Source organism: Protomyctophum parallelum (assembly GCF_964188405.1).
Source record: "Protomyctophum parallelum genome assembly, chromosome: 12".
NCBI lineage: Eukaryota > Metazoa > Chordata > Actinopteri > Myctophiformes > Myctophidae > Protomyctophum > Protomyctophum parallelum.
Window position 1 is genome coordinate 50,247,401 of NC_139712.1, and position 10,607 is coordinate 50,258,007.

A 10,607-nucleotide genomic window follows, 5' to 3' on the forward strand; every position below is an offset into this window, starting at 1 on the left:
TGATTGATTAACAGTTTGCAGAATTACAGTTGAGTAGGCTACATTTCAATTAGTCAATATAGTCAGTCAATAAAGCCAATGAGTCAATAAAAGCTAAACCGTTTCTACTGAGCTTTAGATTCAGACCGCTTCAGAGTCCCGGGACTAAAATAAAATATTAATATGTGCAGCATGCTGTTGTCTGTGGGCAAATATGAATAACATGTCTCGTTCACTATTTTTATTTCACTTTCACTTTATTTTTTAGATCAACCTGTTTTAATGAGACTATTAATGCCATAGGGGCATACATAATTATTATCTTGTACGTACGACATAATATCTTGTACGGACGAGATATTATTTTGTACGTACAAGATAAAATATATTTTGAATGCATGGCCATTCAGGGGCTCCGTACCTTCCCCTTTCCCCTTGTCATTTTATCTCTGTCTCCTGTCCTATCACATCACAGGCCTGCTCTGCTCGCATCCTCCTAAACGGAGAAACGGTGTACAGGTGAGGAACAGAGGAAGGGAAAGGCACAAAGATGGATTCCATCTCCATGACTGGTGCTGGCGGCGGCAGCCCGGTCTTCACCACAACCTCCTCTTCGTCCTCGGCCTCCCACCCCAACTTCCAGCACCAGCAGGAAGTCACCTTCCTCCCGCACAACGGGCTGAAGAACGGTTCCAGCGACTTGGGCATCCCCGCGGGTGGCGCCTGCACCTACTCCACGTCTTCCATGATCCCGCCCTCGCCCTCTGCCGAAGCCAAGCCCGCGGTGGCCATCTTGGGCTCAGGGGACTTCTCCAAGTGCCTGGCCATCCGACTGCTGCGCTGCGGCTTCCACGTGGCGGTGGGCAGCAGGCAACCCAAGCGCGCCGCCCAGTTCTTCCCGCATGTGGTGGACGTGACACACCACGAGGACGCCGTGGGGAAGGCCACTGTCGTCTTCCTGGCCATACGGCGCGAGCACTACCCCTTCCTGTGGGACCTCAAACACCTCCTAGAAGGTAGCTTACACTCCCACCCAAGCAGCTCAGCAGTATAAGGTCTCTCATGGGTAACGGGTACGGTTGCCCCTATTCCATCTCGCCCCCACTTTTTTCCGCCGACCTCAGGCAGACAGGTAGCTCGGTGTGGTGGTTCGTGTATTCTTTATTTCGTTTAACTGAGAATAAGGTTAGAAATACGTTTAGGGTTAGGCATAGTTTTACTGGGTTAAGTTTAGGAATAGGATTAGGTTTAGGCATAGTTTTACTGAGGTTAAGGTTATAGGAATAAGGTTAGGTTTAACCGTTTAAGCATCATTTACTTATAGGTTACTTTAGAAATACCAGGCCGCGCAGTTCGGCCGGCTGTGCGCCCGCGGCGAGTTGGTAAAGGGCCGGATTTACCACTGGGTAAGGGTGGGCTGCAGCCCAGGGGCCACCAACTGGGGATCCCTAAAACAACATAAATAATTATGAAATTGTAAAGTATTGCAATCCAATTCAAGTGAGATTTGTGTTTAGTTATTGTATTATAAAAGAAATTGGGTGATTTTGACCCCCCCCCCCCCCCAAACAAATCTGGCCAAAACGAACGTTTGCAGCTGTAAAGGGCCTGGGGGGTTCATGCGGGAGACCCGGTTTTGAACACTGGGTAGGACATAAAAGGGTTATGGATTGTGGCTTCAAGCAAAGGGGGGAGAACTGGTAAATTCCTCTCAGTTTCCCCTGTCTCTCATGCTGTCCAACCTAAATACAGAAAAATCGTAAGACAATAAAAAGCCAAAGATGTCCTAAGCCTAGTTCAGACCAAAGATTCACGGCAAGCCAAGTTGAAACTTGCAACCACTTGCAACAAAATTGGTCAATCTGTGGTTTGCAACAATATGAAACCGATCATCAAGGTGATGAGCTGAGACCATTTCCACAGCAATGCTCTTGTCATGTCATGTCAACCATACTCTACTTGATGTGTAAACTCCAGCACAACCTTTCCTCCTGTATCTGTTTAGCTGTATATGTATTTATTCTGCTTTTATTTATTTACTAGCAATCCCAGCACAGTCCTATATGATATGTAAAATTGTACTGAAGTACAGTACTTAAATAGTAGTAAATGTACTATACTTTACACTGCTGTAAAAAGCAACTTGTGGCCTGGCTAAGCTGTTGTGATTCCTCCTGTGTTTCCTCCAGGAAAGATCCTGGTGGATGTGAGCAATAACCGGCGGGTCAACCAGTACCCAGAGTCTAACGCAGAGTACCTGGCCTCGCTGCTGCCTGCGTCTTTGGTGGTCAAAGGCTTCAACGTCATCTCTGCCTGGGCCATGCAGCAGGCCAGCCCTAAGGATGCCAGCAGACAGGTACTTACATGTCAGATAACTCTATATTTCTCTATTCTATTCTATTCTGAGGTAGGCTACAACACTGTAGTGAGCTGGAGTCTGTACATGTTAAATTACACTGACATCAGAGGTAAATTATATCAAGATCCCACCGGGGAATTTCAGTCGTCCAGAGGTAGCACAGCAGTTACAGGTACAGAGTCAGAGCAAAGTACTGTCGTATACAGCAATACAAAGGCATGAAAAGCAATTGATAGTTGAAGCATATAGTTCTCATTATGCTTTATGAGCTGTACACATTCTAATTTGAATAGTGGTTTCTACAAACAACCTGTTGAAACAAAATGTTGATGCTGTGTGTCTGCTGTCATTCAACGTCAACCGCTTAGACTGGTGGTCGATATGATTGCACACAGTCATCTAATTTGGCGACATGTGAACTAAGGACACGTTCTTGCATTCTCTTGCATAAAGCTGCAGCTGGCTTCAGCCCGGTGATGATCGTTGTAGACATATATACCGTAATAGACTGCACGCAATGCATCATGTTCTCTCTTCAATCTCACTCACTCCACTCTATCTTTCTCTCAGGCTCCAAATGATCTTTGTCTGTCCTTCTATTTCTCTGTCTCCTCTCTTTCTGCCACCTCTCTGTCTCACTCATCCTCTCCCTCTCGGTGTTCGTCCTTCTTTAGTCGCCTCATATTGAGAGAAATGGCAGCTGGTAGAAGCTTTCTATCAGCACTACCAGCTGCCATTTCTCTATACTATAGTTCTCCAGTACAAGGGTCTATAACCGAGGGACCATTCAGATCACAGCTGACAAAAGAAATATCATATATCCCACCACTGCAGATTATACATATTATTTAATGATGCTATGAAAATAACTTCTCAGAAACTGGTCCCTGATATTCAGGAAGCAGCAAGTGAAAACATGACAGAGATGAAATGTCATGGTTTTAATAACTTTTCCCCCCCTTTGGCTATTTTTTGTTCATCACTTAAATTAAAAAGGGGGTTGTGTAGCCATTTACACATTTCTGCTGAGACAGTATTTGAAATTTAAATATTTTATTTTCAAATGTCTTCTAGGCAGGTATAATACCAATAATGAAAGAAAATAATGTAAGTAGCTATTCTTATATAAATGGTGTGATGTAGTGTAGCTATAGCAGTGACTGGGACAACAGGAAGAAAAACAAAGCCAAGTGACAGCTGTGTACGCGACTGATCCGGCCCTTATGAAGTCACATTTCGTCCAATGCGGCCCCCACCCCAAAGTGAGTTTGACATCCCTGCTTTAGACAGTAGGGGTCTCTGTCACCGCTGTGCCTGTCTGAGAGATGCTCGTTTGCCTTCAGATTTGATGCCTGTGGATGAGAGGAAAGGTTCATCTGCCACTATGCACAGTCCTGGGCAAATCCATTCAGTAGAGCACTCCAACACTGGGCAAGTGGATTAAATGGATTAAATGCTCATCCTTGAGGGGACTTTTGTACTATTCTTTTAGCATAACTATGTGACACCCAGGTATTGTCTGGTGACCACCGGAGAGACGGGTGACAGCCGGAATGTAGACGGCACTCCGGGAGCCGTATGGGTTAGCGCCCCAGCCTGCATCCTCCGTGAGGAGGAAGCCCAAAAACCTTCGGTGAGGCCTTTAGGAGGGCCATTCGAGCCGCAAGTGGTGCCTGCAGAACCATTGCGGCTCAAGAATCCACCACTCCTGAATGAAGTGTGCTGGTGCTGGGAGTCTGGTGCAACGCATAGGTCCTAGCTGTACTCCTGGTGAGAGCAGGAGTGGACCTGCGTAGGAACGGCCCGGACAGGAGTCAACCCACAGAGCCTAGTCCCTCCACATGCCAGAATAGTACTTCTCAGTCCCGGCATAGTATAGTTCCGGAGTGGTTCCAACGGATTGTGTGGCCCTGGTCTTGCCCTAGTGGGTCTGATCGAGGGTAGCTACTGGGACGTAAGTCGGGACTTGATCACCCCGGCTGGGTCACCCGAGTGAGGGGTATGATGTTCGCGAGACCCGAAACCCGATGACCTTGGGATACATCACTGAGGATACGTCCCAGTTGCATCCATGCAATGTATTAAGTATTCAATTAAAAACATGACACTGACCATGATACTGGCGTGATACTGGCATGATACTGACCAAAATACGGACATGATACTAACATGATACTGCTGACCATGATCATGCACTGACAATAAAAACTAATTAGCATTAAAACAGTAAATACATTTATTCTTTGTCTAGTGAATGATAAAATAATAATAGGCACACCTGGACTTGTCTCCTGGCAGGTGTCATGTGGCTAACCTTCGTACCGTCGTCCCGTTGCAGGTGTACATCTGCAGCAACTCTGTGGAGGCTCGGCAACAGATCATGGAGCTGGCGCGAAAGCTCAACTTCCAGCCCGTGGACATGGGCGCCCTGTCGGCGTCGCGGGTCATCGAGAACATGCCCGTGCGCCTCTTCCCCGCATGGAGGGGCCCCGTTCTGGCCGCCGTGGCCCTGTCCATTTTCTTCTTCGCCTACAGCTTCGTGCGCGACGTCATCCACCCGTACGTGAAGCACAAGCAGAGCGACTTCTACAAGATCCCCATCGAGATGGCCAACCGGACGCTGCCCACGGTGGCCATCACGATGCTGGCCCTGGTGTACCTGGCGGGCCAGCTGGCGGCCGCCCACCAGCTGTACTACGGCACCAAGTACAGACGCTTCCCCCGCTGGCTGGAGGACTGGCTGCAGAGCCGCAAGCAGCTGGGACTGCTCAGCTTCTTCCTGGCCTGCGTTCACGTCCTCTACAGCCTCTGTCTGCCCATGAGGAGGTCTGAGAGGTACCTGCTCCTCAACATGGCCTACGAACAGGTATAGTGAGGCACGGAGCGACTGGCTGCGTGCGTGCGTGCGTGCGTGCGTGCGTGCGTGCGTGCGTGTGCTCACAAGCTTGCATGCTATAGGGTATAGGCTATATATTGTGGTATCAACAGACATTATGAATATAACTCGGTTTACATGAACACAATTTAGTTCCTAACTGAGTAGTAAAAGCACACTGGAATTTTTTTACATAAGGATGCTGAATATGAATATATAATAATGTGCGACTCCCATTCTTTATACGTTATCTCACCAAATACCTTCCCAGCGGCCTGTTGGATTGCTGTAATCCAATTGATGAACATTTTCATGTCAAGGACTCCCAAATGTATATGTATTTGGCCACGGAACGATTTTGTGCCAGGGACCCTCATAAGAGAAGATTCAATAGCGTAAAGATCTTATACAAATTATATAAAATATATATTTTTTAATGAAAAAAGGGTTAATGCTATATTAACACATTTTGCTGAGGACCTCCTATAACCCCCTCAAGGACCCCTGGGGACCCCACTTTGAGAACCTCTGCTTTAGCCCACTGTGCGTCATGTTACTCTCTCCAGAGTGACTGAGTTGAAGGTGATGTGATCTGATGTGACGCTGGTCCCCAGAGAGTGACTCATCTATTTTCAATGTGGTCCTTAAGGCATGGCCATAAACTGTTGAGGGAGGTCACACAGACACTAGACTAGACTGTGTGTGTGTGTGTGTGTGTGTGTGTGTGTGTGTGTGTGTGTGTGTGTGTGTGTGTGTGTGTGTGTGTGTGTGTGTGTGTGTGTGTGTGTGTGTGTGTGTGTGTGTGTGTGTGTGTGTGCCGTTCGTGTTGATCTTTTTTGATAACATACTGTATCTCCATAATAGTGGCTGTGCATGTGCTTTCCCCCTTGTAATTTAAGCGTCTAGCTTTTAGCTTCTATTTGTAGTAACATAATTACCTTGCAGTGGTTGCTTTGGGGTTAATCTTGGGGTTGGTGCCGGTCCATGCCTTCAGTAATTAGGTTAGCTTGCATCCAGAATTTATTTGTTTTTATTTTTTCATCAAAGTTTTTTAATGATTTTACAATAAAGCATACAAAATACACATGACTTACACAAAAGAAAAAGACAAGAAAAAACTAACAAAAAACAAAACACTAGCAGTAAAAAAAAAAAAACACCCCTCCACATTCTGTTGACAATAGTGATTATATCATCTGTAATGAATTACCCATTACAAATTGTGAGTTATTATAGTTTTGAAATATTCATTAGTTAGAATCAGAATCGCAGAATCATCTTTATTTATCACAGGTTTACAGGTAATACAACAGTAGATGCAATTTGGGTTTTTTTCCTGCCACTTTCCATCGTATTTGTTGTGTCCAAGAAAACAAAAGAACCTTAAATAATTATACATAGAAAACAAAACATATTCATACATTATGGTTGTACAAGCTTAAAGGACTGAGACAGTCTCAGAGAGAAACGATGTGAGCTTTCTTCAAGTCTCTGCTACTGAGCTGCCTCCCAGCCGGAGACTGCAAGGTACATGTTTACTTTAAGAATTAACACACTGCTAAATTTAGATGGAAACTGGTTCTTATTATTCCGGGTCTGTTGGCGGTCTCTCGTGTGTGTGTGTGTGTGTGTGTGTGTGTGTGTGTGTGTGTGTGTGTGTGTGTGTGTGTGTGTGTGTGTGTGTGTGTGTGTGTGTGTGTGTGTGTGTGTGTGTGTGTGTGTGTGTGTGTGTGTGTGTGTGTGTGTGTGTGTGTGTGAGAAATCACATTGTTCAGGAAGTAGTGTACCTGCTCATCTCAGGCCTGACTCTATACCTAATGCTTGTGTGCTGGCAGGTCCATGCTAATGTGGAGAACTCGTGGAATGAGGAAGAAGTTTGGCGTGTGGAGATGTACGTCTCCTTTGGCGTCATGAGTCTGGGGCTACTCTCCCTCCTGGCCGTGACCTCCATCCCCTCCATCCACAGTGCCCTCAACTGGAGGGAATTCAGCTTCATACAGGTAAACACCAGCACCGTCAAGGGGGAGGTCAATAGATTAAACAGTGGGTAACACATGGAATTGTTGATGACTAAAATGGGAAGAGAAAAAAGATATTGTTGAAAAATGTAAAATAAAAGAATCCAGCTGTCTCTACCCTCAGATGAAGAATTGTGAGTTTTTTTTCTCCCAAAGGATGAAAATGAAAGTAGAGACAATTCTTGTAGTGCTTTACTTGGTTAAGTAATCTATAGTGGTTTTTTTATAAATACTATAAAGCTCTTTAAACTTTGGATACATTTGTTTTAGGGCATGTCGTAGAAGGTAATGTTTTAAATGGTCAACATCATGGTCAGTATCATGTCAGTATCATGGTCAATATCATGTCAGTATCATGGCCGTCACTCGTCAGTATCATGTCATGGCAGTATTATGGTCAGTATCATGTCAAAATCATGGTCTGTATCATGTCAATGTCATGGTCTGTATCATGGTCAGTAATGTCATGGTCTGTAATGTATCATGTCAGTATGACAGTATCATGGTCAGTATCATGTCAGTATGACAGTATCATGGTCAGTATCATGGTCTGTATCATGTCAGTATGACAGTATCATGGTCAGTATCATGGTCTGTATCATGTCAGTATGACAGTATCATGGTCAGTATCATGGTCAGTATCATGTCAGTATGACAGTATCATGGTCAGTATCATGGTCAGTATCATGGTCAGTATCATGGTCTGTATCATGGTCAGTATCATGGTCTGTATCATGTCAGTATGACAGTATCATGGTCAGTATCATGGTCTGTATCATGTCAGTATGACAGTATCATGGTCAGTATCATGTCAGTATGACAGTATCATGGTCAGTATCATGGTCAGTATCATGGTCAGTATCATGGTCAGTATCATGTCAGTATGACAGTATCATGGACAGTATCATGGTCAGTATCATGGTCAGTATCATGGTCAGTATCATGGTCAGTATCATGGTCAGTATCATGGTCTGTATCATGTCAGTATGGCAGTATCATGGTCAGTATCATGGTCAGTATCATGGTCAGTATCATGGTCAGTATCATGGTCAGTATCATGGTCAGTAGCATGGTCTGTATCATGTCAGTATCATGGTCAGTATCATGGTCAGTATCATGGTCAGTAGCATGGTCTGTATCATGTCAGTATGGCAGTATCATGGTCAGTATCATGTCAGTATCATGGTCAGTATCATGGTCAGTATCATGGTCAGTAGCATGGTCTGTATCATGTCAGTATCATGGTCAGTATCATGGTCAGTATCATGGTCAGTAGCATGGTCTGTATCATGTCAGTATGGCAGTATCATGGTCAGTATCATGTCAGTATCATGGTCAGTATCATGGTCAGTATCATGGTCTGTATCATGTCAGTATGGCAGTATCATGGTCAGTATCATGTCAGTATCATGGTCAGTATCATGGTCAGTATCATGGTCAGTATCATGTCAGTATGACAGTATCATGGTCAGTATCATGGTCAGTATCATGTCAGTATGTCAGTATCATGGTCAGTATCATGGTCAGTATCATGGTCAGTATCATGGTCAGTATCATGTCAGTATGACAGTATCATGGTCAGTATCATGGTCAGTATCATGTCAGTTAGTCAGTATCATGGTCAGTATCATGGTCAGTATCATGGTCAGTATCATGGTCAGTATCATGGTCAGTATCATGTCAGTTAGTCAGTATCATGGTCAGTATCATGGTCTGTATCATGTCAGTATGGCAGTATCATGGTCAGTATCATGTCAGTTAGTCAGTATCATGGTCAGTATCATGGTCAGTATCATGTCAGTTAGTCAGTATCATGGTCAGTATCATGGTCTGTATCATGTCAGTATGGCAGTATCATGGTCAGTATCATGTCAGTTAGTCAGTATCATGGTCAGTATCATGGTCAGTATCATGTCAGTTAGTCAGTATCATGGTCAGTATCATGTCAGTATGGCAGTATCATGGTCAGTATCATGTCAGTTAGTCAGTATCATGGTCTGTATCATGGTCAGTATCATGTCAGTTAGTCAGTATCATGGTAGAACACAATTACATTTGTATCCCTTTCTTTTAGGAGGGTAGGACATTTCAATATTTCAAATATGACAATTTACTGTATTTTCTGAAAACTATTACTGGATTACTGTGCGGTATAAAACAAACAAACAGCCTAAACATTGCTCCTGTCCCCCTGTTAGTCCACTCTGGGTTACATCGCCCTGCTCATAGCTACCTTCCACGCCCTGCTCTTTGGCTGGAAGCGAGCTTTTGAGGAAGAAGCGTACCGTTTCTACTTGCCCCCCAGCTTCATGGTGGCCCTGGCCCTGCCTGTGTGCGTCATCCTGGGCAAGGTGCTCCTGCTGCTCCCTTGTGTGGCAGGCAAGCTCCACCGCATCCGCCGGGGTGGGGAGAACATCCGTGGCCGCTTCCAGCGCCTTGACCCAGTGGGCTCCGTCATGCACTTATCACCAGAGAGAGTCACCATCATGTAAAGTGTCTTTTTTCTTTATTTTCATTTGCAAACAAGCTGCCACAGACATTTGCTCTCTTTATGCCGACTTTAACAAGAATTCTTATTCCATATGTTCATCAGCGTCTTTTTATTACTTTTTCCATTATCATACTTTTACTTAGTTTATATATTTTATCATGTGTTTTATATTTGATTTTGTAGTTTGTAGTCATATTTCTATATTACGTTTTGTCTATTAAACTTTGTTAAAAATGGTAATGTTTATAATTCTAATTCTAATTTCTGTAACTTGTTTTAAACTTTGCATTATTGTTGCAATCACCAAGTGGTTGTTCACCTTTCCTAAAAGTGGCAAACAAATTACCCTCTGGCTGGACAATGTGAGCCTTTTGTAGAGATGACATGACATCATTGACATGCATCTCAGACTGGAGTTATGATTTACCATCCAGTGCTTTAATCACTTGAACCCTAGCATCCCTATTCTGGGGGGAACATTGGCCAAAAATAGCATATCTACAAGCTAACAGTTTGTAGATTGTACATATAGTTTGGCAGAGAAAACAACAACAGGTTTTTGTGTTTTTTGTTTGTTTGACTGTTGTACTGTGAGCAGACGTAGAATACGCACATCGACAGGCTGGGTGCTGGACTAAGTAAACTTCAGTAGGTATTGGATGGATGACCGTTGTCAGTATTTCAATAAAGAACGTCTTTCTTATACCTGTGGTGTGCGGGCTCCATCCAATACATAATGACTGTTGTACTGTGCAATATTGTGTCGATCATTATGTGTTATATATGTGAGACCCATGGGCTGTGATCAAGAATTTATTAAAAAGGTCTTTTGATGTTGTCTGTTTCTCATACAGACTATAATCTAATAAAATAATTGATTTGTAA

At 44.0% G+C, this 10,607-nt stretch overlaps 1 protein-coding gene across 1 annotated transcript; it reads left to right on the forward strand.

Annotated features, from left to right (window-relative positions):
- Nucleotides 1-529: 529 nt before the first annotated feature.
- LOC310868309 (metalloreductase STEAP2-like) lies at nt 530-9,757 on the forward strand (the record flags this gene model as incomplete). Its single annotated transcript, XM_083778683.1, has 5 exons — nt 530-995; nt 2,169-2,335; nt 4,677-5,204; nt 7,049-7,213; nt 9,430-9,757. The coding sequence occupies 5 exons, from the start codon at nt 530-532 to the stop codon at nt 9,721-9,723; spliced, it is 1,620 nt and encodes a 539-aa protein (XP_083634809.1). The 3' UTR covers nt 9,724-9,757.
- Between the last annotated feature and the right edge of the window lie 850 nt (nt 9,758-10,607).